General features: G+C 34.0%; 1 protein-coding gene across 1 annotated transcript in view; it reads left to right on the plus strand.

Annotated features, from left to right (window-relative positions):
• Positions 1-24,714, plus strand: part of LOC135849844 (uncharacterized) — a 157,617-nt gene that overhangs the window by 125,895 nt on the left and 7,008 nt on the right. Inside the window, exons 9-10 of the mRNA XM_065370471.1 lie at positions 22,675-22,829; positions 22,927-23,260. Coding sequence (XP_065226543.1) covers positions 22,675-22,829; positions 22,927-23,260 — 489 coding nt within the window. The remainder of the gene's footprint in view (positions 1-22,674; positions 22,830-22,926; positions 23,261-24,714) is intronic.

Below are 24,714 nucleotides of genomic sequence, written 5' to 3' on the forward strand. Positions count from 1 at the left end.
AATCGTTCGCGAACGTTGAAAATCAGGTTTTGAGGGAATCATTTGCAATCTTATCCACATACTGAACATGACTGAAAATAATATTTCTATAACTGGTCCTATGACAGTTGATGAGTTGAATCATTTGCGAACGAATTGTGTGATTTTAAAATGAATCGTTCGTGAACGTTGAAATCGTTTTTTTTCGAAAATTTTTTAGACATTCTTTAAAATATTGATGATTTTTCAAGAACTGATTGATTGGTGATAGGTGAATTATTCGCGAACGAATTGTTAGATTTTGAAGTGAATCGTTCGCGAACGTTGAAATCAGTTTTTGAGGGAATCGCCATTTGCAATCTTATCCACATGCTGAACATGACTGAGAATACATCGAAAACTCGTTCAGTTACAGCTGAATCATTCGCGAACGAATTGCGCGATCTTGAAATGAATCGTTCGTGAACGTTGAAATCGTTTTAAAGTAATCATTCTCAGACTCATTCGCAAATATTTCAGACATTCATTAGATAATTGAAAGTTTTTCAAGAACTTATTTGGTGACAGGTGAATCATTCGCGAACGAATTGCTCGATTTTGAAGTGAATCGTTCGCGAACGTTGAAATCGGTTTTTGAGGGAATTGTTATTTGCAACTTAATCCACATGCAGAACATGACTAAGATTATTTTGAGAACTCGTTCAGTGACAGCTGAATCATTCGCGAACGAATTGTTCGATTTTATGATGAGTCGTTCTTGAACGTTGAAATCGTTTTTTGAAGTAATCATTTTCATTTTCAAATTCATTCGCAAAAATTTGTAGGCATTTTTTAGGAAGGATTAACTGATTTTTTGAAAAGTGAATCATTCGCGAACGAATTGCTCAATTTTAGAATGAATCGTTCGCGGGTGTGAATTCGTGTTCTGAACTGAAGGAATCATTTTCAATTTTCTTCCACATGCTAAACTGAGAATATTTAGAAAATTTTTTCGAGGATGTTTGAATCATTCGCGAACGAATTGAGCGATTTTATAATGATTCGTTCGCAAACGTTGAAATCATTTTTTGAAATGATCTTTTGCAAACTTCTCGGGCATGCTCAAGAAGATGGCTGAGCATTTCTTGAGAACTGATTCGGATTCAGTGACACAGGTTCGTTCGCGAACGAATTGTTCGATTTTGAGATGTATCGTTCGCGAATGTTGATATCGTTTTTTAAGGGAATCATTTGCAAACTTCTCAGACAAGGTGTAAGTGGACTGAGAATTTTTTGAGGACTAGTTCAGCGAAATCAAGAAATTTGAATCATTCGCGAACGATTCATCAGATTTATGATACGAATCAGTCATTCGCAATTCATATTTCGTGATTAATTTTTTAAAGGGTTTTGCAAACGAATTAGTAGACGAACGAATTATTCAATTATTCAGTGAATCGTTGGCGAACGACTTGGTATGATTGAACCAAATTTACTTATCGTGAATTAATTTGTGAGATGGTTTTTTTTTGGGTGGGTGATTGATTCATTTTTGAATAACTGAATCATTTGCCGAGTCGTTCGCGAACGATTTTGAATTTTTTTTAAACTGATTTTTTAAAACATTATTCAATTCTCAATCATTTAAAAATAAATTTAAATTTCGAAGAAAAAAAAACTCAAAATGTTCAGATTTTCTAGGAGGAGAAATTGTTATGAGATGGTTGGGGGGAGGGAGGAAGTTACCAAAATCTAAAATTGCTGGAAGTTTGAGGATGACGAGAAATTATGAATTATGATGATTGTAATAACTACTCCTAATTTTAAAAAATGTTGAAAATGATTTTGTGTAGATTTACTCTCAACGATTTTCTTTATCCCTCCTCCTCTTCTTCCTCTTCTCTTTTCAAATAATTCAACGTGAAAACCGCTCGGTGTATTTAGCCCTTTTTTAAGCAAAAATCTGAACTTTGATCAATTTTAATAAGCTTGAATTGATTTATCCTAACCTTTGAAGAGCTCAATTTGGTAATTCTTTATGTTGATGTGATTTTTGGTCTGCCCAGCATCGCTCAATGCTGACTTGACAAAAATTAAAATTTTATAATTATTGCTGGTTTTGAAGGATGATGGATCGAACATTTTCAGGAACTAAAAATTTTGAAAATTTTATAGGATTCTGCAGGAATCTTCCTGAAGATTTAAGATTCTCTGAAAGTGGTAAAATTCAGTTTTCGTTACAGATTTTCTCTAATTTTATTGAGGAATTATATTTTAAAACTAGAAAAACTTTTAGATCAAACGAAAAAAAAAATCAAAAAAGCAACCAAAACGCACCATCAGGCCAAATCAGCTTCTGAATGTCATTTTTTCAATTTTTTGGCCAATTTTTGAAAATTGAAGTGTCTTTATAGTCTTTTTGATTGATTTAAAATTTCAAAATTCAATGCTGCCGGTTCTAACCAAAAATTTTCTCCGGAACTATAAATTTTTCATTTACATTTATAGGTATTTTTTTAAAAAAAGAATTTAATCGTTGGAGAAAATTTATTTTTGGATTAGATCTGACGGAAACGAATTTTGAAAATTACTTTCCAAATTGACCAAGAGACTACCAAAGATGGTTAATTCGAGTTTATTGGTGCTTAATTTTTTTTCAATTTTTTTTTCTAAAATCAGAAAATCCAAAAATTTGCTGAAGACTCCAGAACTGCTTAAAATGATCACTAATCGATTCGAAAAGCGGAAAATAACGTAACTTATTAGCTAAATTTTAGCTTCTTATTCAATTTTATCAAAATGTTGATTTTTTTCACTAAAAATGATCAAAAATTAGTCGAAAACCGAGAAATTTACTCAGCAAGGATTGAAACTCGATACTACATACTTGATGGTCTTTTCTCAAGTGCTCTTACAATTTTTCTCGACCTCTGTAAAAAATTTTCTATCAGTTTGGTTAGTAATTTTTCAGTAAAAATTGTCGACTAATTTTTCAAAAATTCCCTTCAGAAAATTCCAACATCATTCGAAGCAGTTGAAACCATTATAGTTAAACGAGGGAGTGAAAAGTTGAAAAATGCCCTGTCAAAATTCACAACAATCGGAGCAGAACGAAATTTTTCATTTTTATTTTAATTTGGCCATTTGATTTATGGAAATTAATCTACGAGGATTTGATTTTTATGTAAATTCAGCCCTCTTTACATTCAGTGAGAATATGTTTCGCGTGTGTCCTGTTATCAGATCAGGTTCAAAGGGCAGTGAAGTACATCAACGTACTTGTATGTATGTTCATACATATAGTACACTACATACCTATAGGCCTACGTACATCTTTATAATATGCATAATACAGTATCAAGATGGCACACGCACCTATAATATTATTATAAGATACCGAACATATGCGTGCATATGCGAGAAGTATGTCAAAGTACTAGTCGATTATGTCGTTCATCTCGTGCGACCATCTGAGGCTGTGGCATTTTTCCACAGATGCAGTTGGAATAATTACCCTTTATACGCTCGATTCGTCGTATAAATGAATGATAAATCACCTCGAGCTCGAGACACACGCAACAAATACGACGTATCCCATCTAATATACTCTCATAAAGTCGTAATATACTTACTCTACGTAATACGTAGGTAAGATATAAAGTAAAGCCAGTGCCAGTGCTCTGATACTCATACCCAGTTCGCCTACGAAGTTTTACGTATTCATGGCACACCACGGACCAGGACTCTTGTACTGTGGTGAGTGTGAGCGCTAAATATGTATATACTTTATCCATAAATCATCTCGCAACTTTTTCCCAATTGAGGCGACTTTTCTCCGAAAACTTCGATTCAAGTTGGAAAAAAATTCTACGACAATACTCACCTCAGTGTATAGGTACTCGTATAAGTATCTATGCCTATAATAAATTATTCCAGCAACGTCTTACACACTGCTCACTGCAAGAAGTAGAAAGACTAATAGCTTACGTCGAAAAGTCGGTGTAATGGTGGCTCGAAGGAGCTCTCTGCTGAACTCTCGGTAGTTTTTTTTAAATCATCCAATTAAAATATGCATATTAGAGCGTTTTACGGGCGTGTGGTAATGAAGACGTAGCTCTATAGAATACGATTATTATTACGAGAGCGAATGTAAGAAAAAAGACGTAGAGGGGCGAGGGGGGGTTTTATGTGTTGGTCGTGGGTGTTGCTGCATATGAACTTGGAGTATTGCACCGTAGGACATCAAAAGAATATGTGTACGGTTCGGTTTACGCAATCTTACCCCTAAACCTCCCTTTTGTCCCTCTCTGTTTCGTAATTATTACCGGATCAACTTGTTGAAACGTGGTACAGTACGTGGCGCTGCGAAAAGCAAAGGGTTGCTAGAATAAAATTCGTGTGTAGGATTAAATTGCTAAACAAACCCGGATTCGAGTTCTATGGGCAGGGAGAGAGTCATTTTTTCACCCTTATCTGCTGCCTGTAAATCCATTACACATCGTACATTTTCGATGTAGCCATCGGCTACTCGGAAGCTTTTTATCGTGTACTTTATTCAATTATGTTTCGGATCTGGATTCCGGCAGTTTTGGAGATCTTTTCGACTCGGGGAGAAACATTATCGTTGAAATCTGATCTCATATATGTTGCGTTATCGTGCTAGTAATCTTGCAATTTTATTCGCGAAACTTGTTCTGTTTTTTTTCTTCAATGACCGAATTCAGTTTATATACGAGAAGAATGTGAGATCGGTCGGTCGATTTGTATGCTAATTCTTTTCGTCATTTTTATTAACCGCGGAGCGTTATTATGTGTAGTAAAGGAAACGTTAATTTTGCTCATTTTTAATGACTTATTGTGAATTTAAGAGTGGCTGGCTCGTTTACGAAGCCCAGATCTGGAAGAGAGGGGCGGGAAGAGGGATAAAAGTAGGATAATTTAGCAGATCATCCGAGTAATTTCTTTTTCGTACGTTGGAGATTGTTATCAGCGAAGGAATTGTTTGTTTCGAATGATATCAACGCGATGCAGTTGGAAATTTTCTCATTCTCAGCGAGTGAAAAATTTCAAAACTTGAATGAAATTATGAATGGTGGCGTGGGCACCTGCGTACGTATTGTAGTAGGTTGATTAGAAGGTGACCACTCCAGTTCTCGTATGGCTTTGGCTACTTGTAGTTGTATTCGTAGGTACTCGTATATGTAAAATAGGTACTTGGATATCACATTATGGTGTACAAATTGCTCTCTCGTGTTGATTTATCTGTTTTTCGATATTAAATAATTCGTTGGAATTGACGTAGAGAAGTATCGATGTTGCCGACAAGTTCATTAATCAAAGTAGCATGCTAATCGTATCGATGAGAAGGAAAAAAAAGGTGGGCGCCAGTCGATTCGAATTAACGATTAATTTATATTTATAAGCGTTGAATTTACCATTTAGTATATACCTTTACCTACGTCGAACGTGTGCTCGATGCGGCCGCCTGCGCCTTGTGTTGATTTAATCGTATCGTACTAGAAATGTGAGAGAAAAATGTGCAATTTGGAATGCGATGAAGGCTTTTTAGAGGTATTTTTTTGCTGCATATGTAATGAAGTAATGATGAGGGGTGAAAATGATAGCAGGGTGTGTTCAAGGTATTCGTGCATTGTACTCGCGGTTTGTTTTTGAAATTGAAACGGAAAGTCAGAGAGATAATTTAAATTCAGAACGATTTGCTTGAGATATTGGAATTGTGTGAGAAAGAAGATGTTTTTGGGAATGTTGAATGAATCGTTCGCGAACGATTCAGTCATATTTTGATGTAATCGTGAGCGAACGTTTTAAATAAAATACGATGAGGGTTGAGTGAGAACTTTTTTTGAACTGGTTCGCTAGCAAATGAATCATTTACGAACGAAATCTCCAATTTTGAAGCGAATCGTTCGCGAACGTTGGAATCATGATTTAATTAAATCTTTCGTAAACGTCTAGCGTATGCTGAGCATTGACCCAAAATTTTTCTAAAACTGGTGTGGATTATAGTTGAATCATTCGCGAACGAATTGTGTGATTTTGAAGTGAATCGTTCGCGAACGAAATCAGAATTATTTATTTACTAAATGCGAGAATTTTATGAAAATTGTTCAATTGACTTTAGACTCATTTTAAATGGAATTGCTCAATTTTGAAGTGAATCGGTCGCGAACGATGAAATCGTGATTTAATCGAATCGTTCGCGAACGTCCAGCGCATGCTGAGCATTGACCCAAAATTTTTCTAAAACTGGTTTGGTACTAGTTGAATCATTCGCGAACGAAATGTGTGATTTTTAAGTGAATCGTTCGCGAACGAAACCAGAATTATTTATTTGCCAACTGCGAGAATTTCATGAAAATTGTTTAATTGACTGTAGAATAATTTTAAATGGAAATGGAATTGCTCAACTCAATTTTGAAGTGAATCAGTCGCGAACGATGAAATCGTGATTTAATCGAATCGTTCGTGAACGTCTAGCGCATGCTGAGCATTGACCCAAAATTTTTCTATAGCTGGTGTGATGTTAGTAGAATCATTCGCGAACGAATTGTTTGATTTTGAAGTGAATCGTTCGCGAACGAAATCATATTTTGATCGAATCAATTGCAGACTTCTTGCGCAATATGCAGAATATTAGATACTGAAAATTCTTCGCGAATTTGCTCAGTGATATTGATTCATTCATGATCATGAACGAATTGTTCAATCATGGTGTGAATCGTTCGTGAACGTTGAGATCATTTTTCAATTGAATCAGTTGTTAACTTCTTGGACTAGCTGAACATTTCTGAAAATTCTTCAAGAGCTCGTTCAGTAATGATAGAATCATTAGTGATCGAATTGTTCATTTTTGAAATGAATCGTTCGCGAACGATGAAATCGTATTTTGATGAAATCATTTGCAAACTTATAGGACCTTCTGAAATTGTCAGAAAATTTTTCAAGAACTGACTCAGTGATATTGATTCATTCATGATCATGAACGAATTGTTCAATCGTGGAGTGAATCGTTCGTGAACGTTGGGATCATTCTTTAATTGAATCAGTCGCGATCTTCTTGGACTAGCTCATCATTTCTGAAAATTCTTCAAGAACTCGTTCAGTAATGATAGACTCATTAGTGACCAAGTTGTTAATTTTTGAAGTGAATCGTTTGCGAATGATGAAATGACATTTTACCAAAATCATTTGAAAACTTCTCGGATCTTCTGAAATTGTCTGAAAATTTTTCACCAACTGATTCGGCGACCGTTGAAACATTCGTGAACGAATTGTGCGATCTTGAAGCGAATCGTTCGTGAACGTTGAGATCGTTCTTGGATTGAATCACTTGCGACCTTCTCGTTTATGTTGAATATTTCTGAAAATTTTTCGCGAATTGGCTCGCTGGTATTAATTCATTCCTGAACGAGTTATTCAATGTTGGAGTGAATCGTTCGCGAACGTTGGAATCATGATTTAATCGAATCGTTCGTGAACGTCTAGCGCGTGCTGAGCATTGACCCAAAATTTTTCTTGAATTGGTGTGTTAACAAGTTGAATCATTCGCGAACGAATAATTATGTGATTTTGAAGTGAATCGTTCGCGAACGAAATTATATTTTAATCGAATCATTTGCGGACTTCTCGCGGATGCTGAATATTAGATACTGAAAATTCTTTCTGAATTTGCTCAGTGATATTGATTCATTTATGATCATGAACGAATTGTTCAATCTTGGAGTGAATCGTTCGTGAACGTTGCGATCATTCTTTAATTGAATCACTTGCAAACTTCTCGTTCATGCTGAATATTTCTGAAAATTTTTCAAAAACTTGTTCAGTGACGATAGAATCATTAGTGATCGAATTGTTCGGTTTTGTAATGAATCGTTCGCGAACGATGAAATCCTATTCTGATCAAATCACTTGCGAACTTCTCGGATCTTGCAAAGCTATCTGAAAGTGATTCGAGAATTGATTCAGTGACATTTTTTGAATCATTCACGAACGAATTGTACAATCTTGAAACGAATCGTTCGTGAACGGTGAGATCGTTCTTGAATTGAATCACTCGCAAACGTTTCGTTTCTTTCTAAATATTTCTGAAAATTCTTCAAGAAATCGTTCAGTAATGATAGAATTATTAGTGATCGAATTGTTCGGTTTTGAAATGAATCGTTCACGAACGATAAAATCAATCATATTCTGATCAATTCACTTGCAAATTTCTCAGATCTTCCAAAGCTGTCTGAAAATGATTCGAGAATTGACTCAGTGACATATTTTGAATCATTCACGAACGAATCGCACAATCTTAGAGCAAATCGTTCGCGAACGTCAAAAGCAATCTTCCTTCGGATCTTGTACAAACTTCTTGGAAATGCTGAACTTCACTGAGAATTTTTTGAGAACTGATTCCGTAATGATTGAATCATTCGCAAACGAATTGTTTGATTTTGAAATTAATCGTTCACGAACGATGAAATCATTTTGATCGAATCATTTACGAACTTCTGCTAATGACTGACAAGGGAATGAACTCGCATTAAACGAATTGAACGAAACCAAGCTAGATTTAAAAAATGTGTCCTAAAAGCCTTGAAACCGAAATTTCAAGTGCTGAAGATCTTTTTTGGATTTTTGGCGAATTTTTGAAAATTTTAAAAATTGAAAAAAAACTGTCTTAGAGATGATTTTTGGAATTTTTTCTTGAAATGACTTTTTTTCTAAGCTAAGTGAACCAATGTTAATAATTTCCTCAATTTAACGCCCGAAACCTCAACAATCTGCTAGTTTTTGACCATTCTGGAGTCTCCAGCAATTTTGTAATTTTCTCCAGAAATTTTTAATCGCCCTAGAAGAACCGAAAATGAACTTGAGCATCTGTAACTTTATACTTGGTGCTTACAAAGAACCCTCTAAATCTTTTTAGATGATTTTTTCTGGTAAAAAAAAAAGAGGGGGGTTTCAATGAAATCGATCATATAATGTGATATCCAATCTTAACTCATACGCTCAGACTAAATAAATCAAACTGATAATAACCGAAGCTATAAATAGATCGTAATATGTACGGATAATTACACCTAAATTGACTCCTCAAAAGATTTGTGTACAATATTTCGAGGCTCTGGGCAATCTCCTTTAGATCGACGAACTTCGTATCATTCTCATTTAAGATTTATTCAAAGTGTCATTTCCAAATACTTTAAGTCTTTCACGATGGAGACTGAGTACCTAACATAAGACTAGCGAGTTTATTAAAACATAGGTATAACTTGACGACAAGTTGACGGGCCCATCAACATAATTTGGTTCTCATGACAGTGTCGCTTTGATGTACCTGCTGCAAATCACTTTCATGCTATGTGCCGTTGGCATGTACGCATCAAACCGTCAACAAAAGTGTACATGCGAACGAATTTATGTACTACTCTGTATTGGATCTACTCGTATAGTATGAAAGCATCACACAGAACCCAGTTCAGTATCCATCCACCCAAACACAAGAACATGCCGAAATATTACGTTTGACATCACATAGACTAATTTACAGTACGAGAATCAATCCGACAGTGTAAAAATTCCAGGTTTCGGTGTCCTGTCCAAAAAAAAAAAAAAAACATAACCGATTCAGTGTGCTCTGCTACCAGATACTATGTACTTATCACTGAAAGACAGAGAGAAGTACGTAAAACGAGGACGCTGAAGACACTCTTGAAGTTTGGTTTGGCTGAACGTAGTATTACTTACTGGCTTGAATACCGTTTGATTCGAGTACCTTCTCGGCGAGGTATTACCATCTCTTAGGTCATTGCTCTGTTATCATGAAAAATAAAGTCCGAAACCAAAACGAATTTTTATCCGATGGTCTCCATTGTACACAAACATTGTTTTCTAGCTCAACTATACTCTATAGCCATAAGTAGACTGTCTTATATAAGAAGAACGTTGTAGGTACTCATATAATATAATCTGCGCACGTATACTAGTCATATTCTTTATAGCTGTTCTACTTCTCCTTTTTCAGATGCGAGCATCTCGTTCGATTGTCTCTAGACCTTTTTTTTTTTCGTTGTTCTCTTTCTCTATATCGCCCTTCTTTCTATTCGGAATTTCTTATTTTTATATTCTTGCGTGTGCATTGATTAGATGAGATTTGATGAAAAACTACTCCTACGAATTTGGCCTCTAGAATGCTTTAATAGTTGGAAAATGACCTGAAATGAAAATATCCAGAATGATAGCTGCTTGATCGCAAATACGAGATTTTGGAATATTTTAAAAAAAATTGAGCCCTTATAAAAAATATTATACCAAGTACGTATTTTCAACTACCTCAAAACCTCAAAAGCCTCAATTATTGACCGAATGACCGAAAGGTTTCCTTGTAAGAACATTTTTTATTTTTGCAGAGATTTTATCGTTTACAAATGTGCGTCAATTGCCTGATTGTAAGGTATACTTCAATATAAGTACCTAGTTTTCAAATAAATTAAAAAAAAAAAAAAAAAACTACGAGGCTTCATCGCAATTGAGAAATTATCCATTAGAAAGGAAATTCATCGGACCAATTATCCGAATAAAACATAAAGGCCTCCCGATCTCGGTGAAAAAAATCTTATAAAGGTTGGAATTTTCATTACTTAACTCTAAGAAACAGCCTCACTTCGCAATAATCTGCTCAGACTATAAAACAATTTATTCGGACGTGAAGCTATACCACAAATAAGGCGTAATTGGACAATCAAATACCCCCTTCGGTTCATTTATATACCTTTTTATGAACCAGCTCTCGTTTCCCAAGTTGCACAAACACGTCTCGTTCGTATCATAATACGTATATGCTTTAATTTGCGTATATCAACTTTTTTTTTTCACCAAAACCGGTGCAAGATCCTCGTAAAACGCCCTACCTAACTAATTTTCATGGAAAAAAGAAAATCACAAACGTGTGATTATCAACTGCACACACGCTACGATCAAGTTAAGGGCTACTTTTACACATATTTCCGCGTATACAAATGGCCTAAAAATTTGGGAATAAAAAGGGGTGACGTTGGTCGACCAACCATAATACCTACGTGTACTTTTTGTACCCATAAGCCATAATACAGGCTTAACGAAGTAAATAAAATTTGATAATAATTAACCTAATAAAAATCCAACCCTCGGTTAGTGCTGCTGCGGTTGTGTATAGAGCTTATATAGGAAAGGTGCACCGGCGGTGGTGTATAAAACACGTGACTACGTAGGAGGCTAGGAAGCTAGGTGCACGGAGATACCAAAGGCAAAGGCCTCAGCGACGCGCCGAAAATGATATCATAAAATGTATACGGGCGTCTGTGACTGTGACCTGTACTTATAGCATTATGTACTATACGTACAAGGAGCAATATACTACGTTCATTTAGTTACTATGGTAACCAGACTAATAAATTGAGTATATAAAATCGTGTTCCTGTTCCTGTGTTTTTCTCGGTACTGTACGTTAGCTTTCTTACGTGTAGTACATAGCTTTTCCTTTTCGCGACATGTACATTACCCGAAGCTGAGAAGGGTGTTTCGAAGTATAAGAAAACTGTGAGGGGGAAAAGACATCTACGGAGGCAAATTACACCGATATTAAATTTCCAAAAGTGAAGAGATTGCCGTTTCCAAGAAAGCAACTTCGAGTCGGTGCGGATTATGTGAGAGTAATGGAGAAATTTAATTTTAGCAATGCTATATACTCGTGTGGCTCATTTATTAAATGAACAGCATCTTGAAAGAATTTCAAAATATATAACAATACCCAGCTGAAATAGTGATCAGATTGTTTTGGAAAATTGAAGACCATTTTAGAGAAATTTTGAGATATTTTTTTTGAAAGAATTTAAATCTAAAAATATACGTGGGTTCACTTTCTTACACCTCCTGTCGAAAGGTGACCATGCCCACAGAAAGCGTCTAAAGTTGGAGTAAGATTCGAGCATAAAAGCAAAATTTTTGAACTCGATGAAGGTAAATCGAAAAAGCATTGAAAAATGCATCATCAGCCAAAATTTCAGGAGCTCGAGTGCATTTTTTGGCTTTTGGTGAATTTTTAAAAATCAAAGTTGGGCCAAAAATGAGAAAAAAAATCAAATGTTTGGTATGTACTCTGTTTTCTACACACTGAATCGAGTGGAAACGGTTTCGAACCATTTTGAGCAAATCTGGAGCCTCCAGCAAATTTTTGAGGATTGAAATTTCCACAAAATTTTATACCCAATGAAGTTGAGAGAATTAAACTGAAATGAGATTCCAATAACGTTTTTCGAAAATAAGTTCGCCACATAAATAAGAAAACAGTGGCTTTATTTTTAATTTTATAGACTGAATCTTGATAGCTTTACAGATCTTGGAAATTTTGAAAAATTTGTCAAGTTTATGACTAGTTCATTATGTTTTGAAAACTTTAATTACTTACGAGAAGTTTTTAAATTTTGACAATTGTAAAAAATTCTACTCTGAAGTACAGTTTTAGAGAATTTGGCAATAATTTTGGAAAATCTGACAATTTGAAAAATCCCATAATTTTTAGAACCTCGATCGTTTTGAAAAATTTAATAATTTCAGTTCGCGAGAATTTATTCAAGTTTTTTAATTAAATCTCAGATTTGAAAATCTGAAAATTTTGGAATATTTATTTTGATCTGATAAATATTACAAAAATTGATTCAAAAGTTGAAAAACTGCTAAAATTCTACAAAAAGTGAGCGTTGAAAAAATTGATAAACGTTGAAAAATTGTGTACAATGATGACAAAATGTATTGAATTTAGTAGAAAATTGGAACAAAATTAAAAATGACAAAATTCTTTTTGAAATTATAAATCATACGAAGTTGGAAAAATTAATATCATCAAAATTCTTTGAAATAATGTAAAACAAAATTAAAAAGTCGAAAAAAAACCTTTGAAATTATGAAAAATTTGATATTTTGAGGTACTTATTTTTATTTAGTGTTTAGAAATTCTGATAAATCTTATTGAAAAAAAAAAAAAAAAAAAAAAAAAAATGCTTAAAAAGTCGAAACTCTGCTGAAATTTAGCAGGAAATCAGAAAACTGAACAAAAAACTCGTTTAAAGAAAGTGGTGAAATATTAAAAACATTTTATTAAAAAAAAAAAAAAAACACAGAATAAAGTGCATAAAAAATATGAACGAAATGTCATAAAATGTCTAGAAAATTTGAAGAAAAAATCATAAGAAGGAACAAAGTGGTAAAGATATTAAAAAAGTGTAAGATAATTTTGAACAAATTGATTAAGTCAGAAAACTGCCAAAATTCAACAGAAAATCAGTAAAATGCACATGAAATTCAAGAAGAAATGCAAAAAAAATTGATGAAATGGTTTCAAAAATTTTCACATTCTTTTTTTTTTTTTTTTTTTTTTTAATATATTGTTTATACAGTCACAAGGTATTAGATACATAAGTGACTTGATATCAGTAAATATACATCTTAAATTACATCATTGTACTTAATATCTCGAATAAATTTAAGTAGTTCACAATAATTATTTTCTAAAAAAGGATTTTGATTACGAGAAATTTTATGTAATAATCTAGAGTTATTAAATTTTGGACAATCAAATATGATATGATGGGCTGACATAGGTATGTTACATATATTACAAATAGGTTGTGGTAATTTAGAATAAGTATTCATGAGAGAATTTACAATGATTAATTTTAAGTCTAATTAATATTTTTGAGTCTCTACGAGAGAGTCCAAAAGTATAGATTTTTTCATCATCATTTCTTTTTTTAAGGTTCAAGGTTTTAAAAATATGTTGAGTAATTATCGGTTTAATATCGGTGAGTGGAAGAATAGAATGAAGAGAGGTTTCACTGCAATTTATTGCAAATTTAGCTCCTTTGTCTGATTTTTCATTACCAGTTATATCACAATGTGAAGGAACCCAAAGAATAATAATATTTATTTCAAAGAGATAAGCTGTATGAGCTAATTCTTGAATACAATTAATAATTTTGTTTGTGGATTGAAGGTTAAGGAGAGCATTTATTGAGCTGAGAGAGTCAGTTGCTATCACAGCATTATAAAGATGTCTTTGGGAAAGAATGAATTCAAATGCAGCTTTAATTGCAATTAGTTCAGAGGAAAAAACGGAAATATATTTTGAAAGTTTGAATGGATACACATTGTCTTGATAGACAAAGCAGCATCCTGAACCATTATCTTTTTTAGAACCATCAGTGTAAAAAATTTCATATTGAGGGAATTTAGATGAAATAAGACTTTGAAAAGAATCTTTTAAAATCATTGGGTTGGTTTTGTTTCTAGAGTTGCATAAACATGAAGGATCGAAATTGATTTTTGTAAGAGTCCAATGATGTATTTTTTTGAAATTTCATATTGATTAAAATGAAATGGAGTAAAATGACGTCGGGGCTTGGATTTGTATAGAAAATATATCAATTCGAATTTTCGATCTTATTTTTGATTTTTTTTTTTTCAAATGTAGTCATTTCTCAATTCTTAGATTGAAATGAGAAGCTTACATCTCAATTTCTACTTCAAATTCCAGAATGAAATTTCAACTAATTTACAAAATTTGAGTGCTTTTTTTTCTTGTAAAAATTTTCATTTTGGGTATTTGAAGTGGTTTTTTTTCAAAAATCGTAGAGATAAAAATTGTGTATTTTTTTTTAATTTTGAAAAAGTTTCAATTTGTACTTTTTTTTTGGAAATTGAAATTACAAAATTAAATTTATTCTATTTTATTCCAATATTGCTGCGGATACAAAAATTTTACCTTATTGAAATTTCTTATTTTGGAAAATTTTCCTTGTCAGGTCTTATTAAAAAATTAAGAAAAACAATCGAAAAAATTTTCAGCTGAAAAATTTTTTCCACAAATTTCTGCCAACTTGACCTTTTGTTTCTTTCTGCATCACTGTAAATTTGACTTCATAAATCAACAGAATTATTCGGAGAAAGTTGAGGAAAATCCTTAAATTCAAATTGAGTGATTACTGAAAAAATTCAATTTTTTTCTGATATCACAATCCAATTGTTCTGTTCAACTTCTGTCATGAAAATTCTTGAATTTATCGTTGGGATGTCTCTGAAGCGTTGAGAAGGGTCAACTCAGATTTCAGTGAAAGTTGAAGAGAGTCTTCAATCTGCCACTTTCACCATTTGCAATAGTTTTGTGTTTTCAAAAATTGAAATCTTGTCACAGAAACAGAGTATTCGCTATTTTTCCATTTTGGGGGGGGGGGGGGGAGTTGAAAATCATTCGAGTTGCAGTAAATTTTCAAAATTTCGATCATACGAGTACATATCATAATCATAACTGATAATATGATGTCCGACTGACCGATTTAAAATCGGTAATATTTCCCTTGTGTTGAATTTATCGTCTTGTTATCGCTAATCTCGAAGAAAAAATAAATTTACCCACCATGACTGCACCTATACATCATTCAAGTAAAAGTATTTGTGTTATAACGATGATGTAAGCTAATTGTTGTGTCAATAATTTGTTAACAGTTGTCTTAATTCATTGATATGATAAGAAACATGACACTGACTGACGTATTTTCACATACATAAATGCATATTCTCAACTTGCTTGCACAATTAATACTCCTCTGGTGCATTTGCATTTTTTCCCCTTATTTTAAAGGGAAAAAATTTCAACGATGATGTCAGCGTGAGCCAATTATCATTTTAATTTTCAATTATTATTCGTTGTTGCTCTATTTCGAATTTCGATGATAATTCAAAAAGCTTTGGTAAAGATAAATTCGAATTCAAAATTTTTTTTTTTTATTGTGAAATAGAGTATGAGCCAATTTTCTTGATCGTTATGTATACTTTTATTGTTTAGAATGAGAAATTTTATTCTTTATTTTAAAAAAAAATTAAAATATTGCGTATTTCTTTGCTTCGCTCCAACAAAACAATCCCTCATGCATCTATGTCTATGAAGGTGAAGACTACTGACTACAACTAGATAAATAAAATAATAAAGAACCGCACAAAACGCCAACGACATTAAAATAGAAAAAACCCACACCTCGTATAAATTAAATATCAAAAAAAGAAAAATATTTACGCCAGAAAGAAAAATAAACGCGTAAAAAAATCCATGAATGAACGTAACCACCTCCACCTCCCTCATCACCCAGCCTAGAAAAATTTCACGTTTAGTTGTAGTTCGTTACGTCACCACACGTAACGTAAAGCGCTCCGATCGAATTCGAAATCCGGCCGTGCGCATAAGTTGTGCGCAAATTCAAACCTGCACAGATGTTATCTGTGTTTCATTTCGTCTGGACTTCGATAAAAAGTAGTCAGCTGATGAGAGTGTTTGTGCAAAAGTGCCCGCCGTTTTTCTACTCTTATTTTCTAACGTAGTGTCAGCTGCAAAATTATCATTTTATTACCGGTACGTTTTTTGTAATAATTAATTGCGATCTGAAGAATACGAAAACTCGAAGTATATATTTAAAGTAATTACAACCCTATCGATTATTTGCAAACGTTTTGCGTGATTGTGTTTCCGAAATTGTGATACGAGTTTAGTTTGGTTTCAGTATCCTTTATTATAAGAGTGATTTCGAGAAAACATGTGTCGTTCTTAGTACAATACGAATACACGAATCAGATTGTGTTACAATATTCGAAAAGCTGCGAATGCGAATGTCAAGTCAAGTTAACTAGTCGACCATTCGAGATATTATACGATGAATAATACGAAATCGAAAAGTACACGTATGATCTTGCACTATTTCTAATTGTCAATGTTGAATGTTGTCGTTGTATTTGCATGCTTAAGTGTCAAATGATCATTGTACGGGTATATAGTAGTAGTAATTGATGAGGTTATTTATACATTACGTATACTCGTCTATGGTTACCTCGTTGTTGTTATTGTTGTTGGTACATTGGTACTAGTAATTTCATGCTGTGTTTTAGAGCTGTCATTGTACGTGTGATAATGTCGTAATATCCGATCGTCGTTCGTCGTAAGAAACGAAACCTACAAAGTCATCTAATGGCTGTTAATATTTACGTTGCGTATCTTATCGTGAATCGTTCGCATCCGTATCTGCGACTGCGAATTTCTAAGTCTTAACCCAAGCGAACGTTTCCGATTCGACGGTTTGCCTGTTGCACAAGATTGAATCGAAGCCAAATGCAATAAAGCACGCGAATTACGTCTCTCGATGACATCATAATTATCTCAACGAACGTCCGAAAACCGTACTCGTACTGTTGTTATTCTATTCTCTCTCTCGTTTGAGAAATCTACCGAAAGAATCTTGGGAGTTCGGTGTCTGCTGAAATGCCGGTATAACCTTGGTTTAGCTTCAGATGCCATGTATGGCGAAGTTCAGATGATTATTGATTATTAACTCGAAACTCGACTTACGTATCGTGTGTGTGTGTGTCTGTGTATGTGTGTGGGAAGATACACGGTACGGTTTCGTGTAATAATAATTTATCTAGTTAACTTGTTGTAGGTACTCGTAATGCTAAATTTGGTTGCTTGCTCTCTTATCTACGCAGAGAGTGAAGCTGATAATACTCGATCATCTGTACACTTTGTAACGAGAAGACGAGATTGCCTCGGATTCGGTGTTGTCGTATAGTTATCAAATCTGAGCTATTGATCGGTCCATTCGAGTGTTCGTGTACCTCCTTACCTGGCTATTCGTTTCAATTCAAACGGTAACGTATTGTTATCAGAGTGAAAGTATCGGTCGAGTGCAGTCGAGTAGCTAACTGCAGGTATATTTATACATACCTATCTAGAATGAATCCGAATGAGTTCTTCGTCCAAGTACATATAATCATCGGATGAGATAATGCTCGACGAAAATACGAGATCGGTACCTTCCGAGGAGTGAGGATTATTTCCCTAAGGTCAATTTGGTGACATTGAACGAGTATTTGGTAATAACAATTCAATTCTCACAGCTATTTAAAGAACTACTAAAGAAGAATTGCATCGCGCATCGTCATACCTGCAGACTTACTCCTACTTTATAGTATTTATGGTATATTTTACGATCTTCTACAGGAGTATCAATTCATATATGTTTACGAAATACCGGCACAGGCGGCACCGGCAGCATGGCAGCGTAATTACAAAATCAGGCACACAGCTGATCGTAATCGGTGTTGTTTTCTTCTCGATTCTGGATGATTTGTCTCGCGATCGATCGTTAAAATTACCCTGCCGCCAATCTTTATGGATATTAACGGATATCGAGCGGAAAGGTGACGTTGCTGTACTATAAGCCAGTGCCAGATAATCGAGCAAACAATGTTATATGGGTCAGCGTGATCGGTTTTCTTTCTATACAGATTTTTCCCACTTTTGATCTTTTCCTAGAATCGAGTCGTTGAATGGTGATATTTTTCAGTTGGGAAAATCTCGCGGATCGCGGTGTAAAGATGGTCTCGAATCTTGGGTTCTTCTAGGAAATTTTCATGCTCTGTGGCAGGGTTGCCAAATTGGCCGAGTAATCGGCGTGAAAGCGGAAAATTGAATGACGCCAGGGGTTGGCAAAATTTTCACGAGTTGATGGCTACGTACACTGTCTGTAACACTGATTTCTTGATTACGATGTTGGGTGATGATTTTTAATTCGTTACTCGTTAGAAATGTCTCGGGTGTTCTCGAAATGAGTCATGGTCGTTCGCGAACGATTCGTTTCGCGGAATGAGTCAAATATTCGAGTAGTTGGGTGAGGTGGTGAAGTGGAAAACGTGGAAAGAAAATAGAAATTGTTCAGAGAGCTAGATAGAAATATGCTCCTCCTCCCCCTACCCCGCCCTTGAAAGAAATTGTCTATAGTAACCGCCAGATTGGTAGACAATTTTATGACCTACAATAATTTGTTTCCCTTTATTTTTCTTATAGGAAGAAATGGGCATCACTTCAATATGTTTTCACAGCTGAACTGTCTTGAAAAAAAAAAACAAACAGTGCAGAGAAATGAAATTTCTGATGAAGGAAAATCTCTTTTTAAACTCACTCAGATTTGAACGAAACCAAGCTAAATCTAAAGATCATGTCCTAAAACCTCCAGTAACTTTATTTATTTATTTATTTTGTTGAGAAGTGAATCAATGTAAATAATCCCTTCAATTCAACTCCCACATGTCAACAGCTGCTAGTTTATGGCCATTCTGGAGCCTCCAGCGTTTTTTAAATTTTCTCCAGAAATTTCAAATCGTTCTAGAAAAAGCAAAAAATGAACTTCGAAACCTATAACTTTGAATGATGCTTGTTGGACACCCTCTCGACCCTTTTTGCTGGTGACTGCGAAATTCCAGGCATGTGAGTCGAATAGTGAATTTTTGGCCATTCATTTTCAAAAAAAGTGAAAAAATCAAATTTTTGAAAAAGTTGCACAACGAGCAGGTCTTTCGGCGAAGTATCGTCTGATATGTCTACACGATCACTCGACTTGAAAATAATCGCAATTCGACCTTTTTTGGAGCCTCCAGTGAATTTTAAAATTTCTCCAGGAATTCAAATCGCTCTGGAAGAGCCTAAAATGAACATTAGCTGCTTACTGAAGAAAAAGGAATCATCAGATCAGGTTCTAAAGTTTATTTTTGACCCTTCCAGAGTGATTTGAAATTTCTGGAGGGAATCAAAAAATTGCTGGAGGCTCCAGAATGGCTCAAAATTAGCTGTTTTTGATGTGTGGAAATAGAAATTGGAGAAATTATTCCCATTGGTTTAATTTGCTCAAAAAATTTATACTCCATGAAAGCGTTTGAAAAATAAAAATTGCCTTTGAAACAGTTTTTTTTGAATTTTTTGAAAGTTTCAAAAATTTGCCAAAATCCCAAAAATGAACTCGAGAGCTTGAAATTTTGATTACGGAATTTTAGAATGTGCTCTTTCGAATTATGTACATATCTTGATTTTGTTCAATTTGGAGAGTGTGAGTTCAAAAGGTTCCCGTGAGTGAGGATAAAATTTTTGATCAGTGAAGTGCAATTTGATATTTTTTTTGCAGCCTTTTGTGAATTTTCAGAGTTGAATTTGAAAAGTTCGGGTTTTTCTTGGGCAATTTTTCATTAAAGTGAATTTTATTTTTTTAGGAGTTTTTTTTTGAATTTCTAGAGTTGAAGAGTTGAAAAGCTCAACGTTTTATGAGACAATTTTTTATTGGAACTTATCTTATGAGGGATCCTGTATTTCTCCTTCTCCCCCCTCCTCGACCTCTCATGCTATTAAATGAACCAAAATCTCTGGTTTTTCCGTAATGTTCATGAGTTTTTTTTATTTCGTTCGCCAATGATTCGCTTGGCATTCAAATACATGTGTCCGTTTTGAGATGATTCATTTTGCTTGATATGCAATTTGAAAAATGATGAATTTCTGAATGAGCAAATCGTTCGTGAACGAAGTACATTTCGTTGGCTGATGATTCGCTTGATTCATGGTGATGTTCATTTTTAACGAAATGATTCGAATACCTAATTATGAATTTCTGAGAAATTCAAGAGCATAATCGTTGATAAACAAGATATTTTGTTCGCGAAAGATTCGGTTTGCTTTCAACTATATCCATTTTTGAGACGACCTAATCCATAATTTTAAAAAAAAATCGTTATGTTTCACGAGCATGATCGTTTGCGAACGAGATATTTCGTTCGCGAATGATTCACTTGATACTCGAGCGTTTTTATTTTGGAAGCCAATTAATCTGTAACTTGAAATATTATGAATTTTTGAATTTCGAGTAATGGATTAACGCGATTTGAGTGCAAATGGTTCATGAACGAAACATTTCGTTCGCGAATGATTCACTTTGTACTCGAGTGAATCTCTTTTGAGGTGACTTGATCTGTAATTTGGAAATTTATGAACTTCTAAATTCGGAGAATTGCATTTTAAAATGATTCTGGGGCAAATGGTCGATGAACGAGGTATTTCGTTCGCGAATGATTCACTTGATAACCGAGTGTTTTCATTTTGGAAGCGAATTAATCTGTAACTTGAAATATTAGCCTATGAATTTCTGAATTTTTAGAAATTGATTAACGTGATTCAAGTGCAAATGGTTCATGAACGAAGCATTTCGTTCGCGAATGATTCTTTTTGTACTCGAGTGAATCCATTTTTGAGATGACTTGATCTGTAATTTGAAAATTTATGAACTTCTAAATTCGGAGAATTGCATTTTAAAATGTTTCTGGGCAAATTGTTAGTGAACGAGATATTTCGTTCGCGAATGATTCACTTGGTGCTCGAATGATTTTGACGGAAACTCGACCTGTAATTTGAGAATTTATGAATTTCTGTATAATTCTGATTAATGAATGCGTTTCAACAGCAAAGTGATCGTGAACTGGGTATTTCGTTCGCGAATGATTCACTTGACATTCAGGAATATGCATTTTTGAGACCACTTATTCTGTTGAAGATTATGAAAGTATGTATTCAATGTATTGTGAAAAATGAGTTGATGATTTTCAGGAGCAAATCGTTCACGAACGAGATATTTCGTTCGCGAATGATTCACTTGACATTGAAATGTTTGCGTTTTTGAGACCACTCAATCTGTTGAAAATTATGAATTGCTGAGTTGTGAAAAATGAATTGATGTTTTTCAGGACCAAATCATTCACCAACGTGATATTTCGTTCGCGAATGATTCATTCTTATCAGCTTGTGTTTTCTTGGTTATTTTCGATGTGTTCATTCTTCTATTCCTTTCCTCATTTTTTTTTAGTGAAATTAGCCATATTTCATCATCAGAGCAGACCTCCGAAACTCAGTTAGAATCGTTCACGAACGATTCATTTCAAAAATTACTTCAAAAAATATTCAGGTTTTTCCTGAACAGTGAAGTCTCCAAGTGGTCAATTCGTTCGCGAACGATTCGAAAATTTCCATAAATTAAAATCACACGTGTCTTTTCTCCGACACCTCACAGTATGGAAATTTTTAACGAAAATATGAATTTAAGCAATGTTGCCAATTCTACCTCGATCGAATCGAACAGTCCATCGATTTTGTTCATTTTTTTTACGATTATTCTAGAACTGAGAGAAGTAATTATTCGCTCGAAAGGTCACGATTATATTACCGATTAAATTTTTCTTTCGATTAACTCGATGAAAAAAAACGCATTAGCATGATCTTGTTTCCGTACTCTGGTCCTTGTTCTATAAATACGATGTTAACCAATGCTTGAAATGTCAAAAAGAGGGGCAATGTATACATTTATCGGAAAAATTTGTTTTATATTTACGATTAGCGCTATTACACTTGTTTACAAATTGCGTAAAAAAAAGTTTTGGCCGGTGAATTGCACATATGGTGTTTACTTTATGGGCGATGACGACGACGAAGACGACGTTCAATCGTCTGTTTCCCCCCGCATCCCCCTCCCTTCGTGGTTAGTTTTCCTCGCGAATTTTTCACACACGATTAGCGACAGTATTATTACAAAGCAATTTTCGAGTATAATTTTTCGCTACGAATGAAAATAGGTACTTTGAAAATAGGTACCTACTACGTAAAGATTTTTAATTTATTCGAGGTGTAAGTTTATGCTTTTTGTGTTTTGTATTCGTGTATTTGCGGTGGTTGGTCGTTTTTTATATGTACTTAGTAGCTGTATTCAAAGTGTCATTTTTTGTTCACTAATGTTTGTTTTTTTTTATTCGATTGTTAAACAGGTGCTAAAGAAGAAACAGTTAAAGAAATCTTCGATAATGGCAAAACAGCCCTAGATGAAGAATCAGAGGAAGAAGAAGAAGACGACGAAGGATGGGATTACTTTAAAGCGGACGCAAATTCGAAATCACCCAATATATCGCAGCAAAAACTCGAAGTACGTTTGAAATCGATTCGCGCTTCTTTTTCACTAACCTTTAAAAAACCTAACGAAATGAAAAACTAATCACCGTTTACCTACTTACGTGTTACAGAGCAGCGGCGATTTGTCGTCTAACGAGATGGACTACACGTTGAATCCGGAAGCTCGAGAATTTGTGCCTGTGTCGCCGACCAGAGACGGCGAAGATGATTCTCCCCGTACTCAGAGTCCGGATATATGTCTATATCCGGTGAAAAATACCGAGAAACTGCTTAAAGAAGAATTCATCGCGTCGTCGCCGATGAAAGGCCAAGAAAAGAATATGGACGACGTTATCGTACCTTCGTTAGACGATTTCGAAAAAGAGATCAAAAAACGCCCTAGTAATATTATGCCTAGATTCGAAGCGGACGAGTTTTCCTCCAATCACGTTGTTGCTAACGATTGTAAGTTTGGTTATCGGTTACGTTATTTTTGTGATTTTTTTTTTCTCTTCTCTGTTGAAATTTGCGTAGAAATTATCCCCTCAATTTTTGGCTCGAAAGTGATGCATTTGTTATTCAAATTGAATAGTGAACGATGGAAAGGTTTTTCGAAAAGAAGAGTCATTTTGTCCTTGGAAGCGACTGTATTATAATTTCGTAGTTTGGGAACGATTGTTGTTCTTTTCGATAATTTGGATGGTCATTTGTTCAAAAAATTGAAAATTTTCGGAAATATTGTTGAGTTGATCGGGTGATTCAGTCGTTGACTTGGTGATTTCTGATTGTTCGTCAAGTTTTCGGATCGTTTGAGGACAAATTTGATATCTTTGTTAAAAATTACCTATTCGTATGTATGAGGTTTTAAAGACGAATTTTCAATTATCATGAAGATTCTTTCGTTCGTGAGAGAATCGTTCGCGAACGACTTGTGTCAAAATCTATAAATTCGACTCTCAAAGGAGAATTTTCTGGTAACGAAAAAAAACCGCCACTCTGAATACTATTTTTGGCTACGTTCGTGAACGACTCATTTGAATCTTTTCGATCTCATTCTCAAAATGTTCGTTCATATTTTTAGTTGAGTATTACAATTTTTTTCAAAATTGTGGTATATGTACTCGTTGTTCTGTTTTTACAAAAAAATGGTTAAAATATGCTGTTGGGGGGGGGGGGGGGGTGTCGAAACGGCCTATGAAAAAAAGTCAAAAAAATCTTGTCTCTGCCGAAATTATAAATACGTCAAGTTTTTTAATCAAAATAAATTGTCAAAAATTCCCATTTATGGTCGAAATTTCTAAAAAAAAAAAATCATTTTTTGCAAGAATTGAAATGTTTTTATTTTTGTCCAAACAGCACTCTTTTTTTTTAGCTAAAATAATCGTTATAAAATGCCTCGTCTTTTTGTAAAAATTGCCAGTGAGTTTGATTTTTTGCCATAATTCTTAAAAAGTCTTTATTTTAATCGTAATGCAGAAAAAATACATATTAAATTTTGTCAAAATTGCATAAAGAGATCTGTTTTTTTTTCAAATGGTGAAAAAATGGCTTGTTTTTTTTTGTAAAAATTGTCAGTAAGTTCCATTTTTGTGTCTAAATTCCTAAAAAATTCTCATTTTGATATAATTGTCAAAAAGTTTTAATTTTAACAAAAGTTGGTAAAAAGTTGAGATTTTTGTTTTAATTTTGCTTAAAAAGTCCGGTTTTTGTCAAATTAGTCAAAATAAGGGTTTGTTTTTTGTAAAAGTTTTCTGACTTTCATTTTTTGACAAAATTCCTTCAAAGTCTCATTTTTTGCCAAAATTGCCAAAAAGTTTCAATTTTAGTTAAAACTGGCAGAAAGTTCCCAATTCTCATTTTTGTCAACATGGCTCAAAAAGTTTTTTTTTTTTTCATCAAAATTGCCAAAAAAAAAACGT

Source organism: Planococcus citri, chromosome 1 (genome assembly GCF_950023065.1).
Source record: "Planococcus citri chromosome 1, ihPlaCitr1.1, whole genome shotgun sequence".
Classification (NCBI taxonomy): domain Eukaryota; kingdom Metazoa; phylum Arthropoda; class Insecta; order Hemiptera; family Pseudococcidae; genus Planococcus; species Planococcus citri.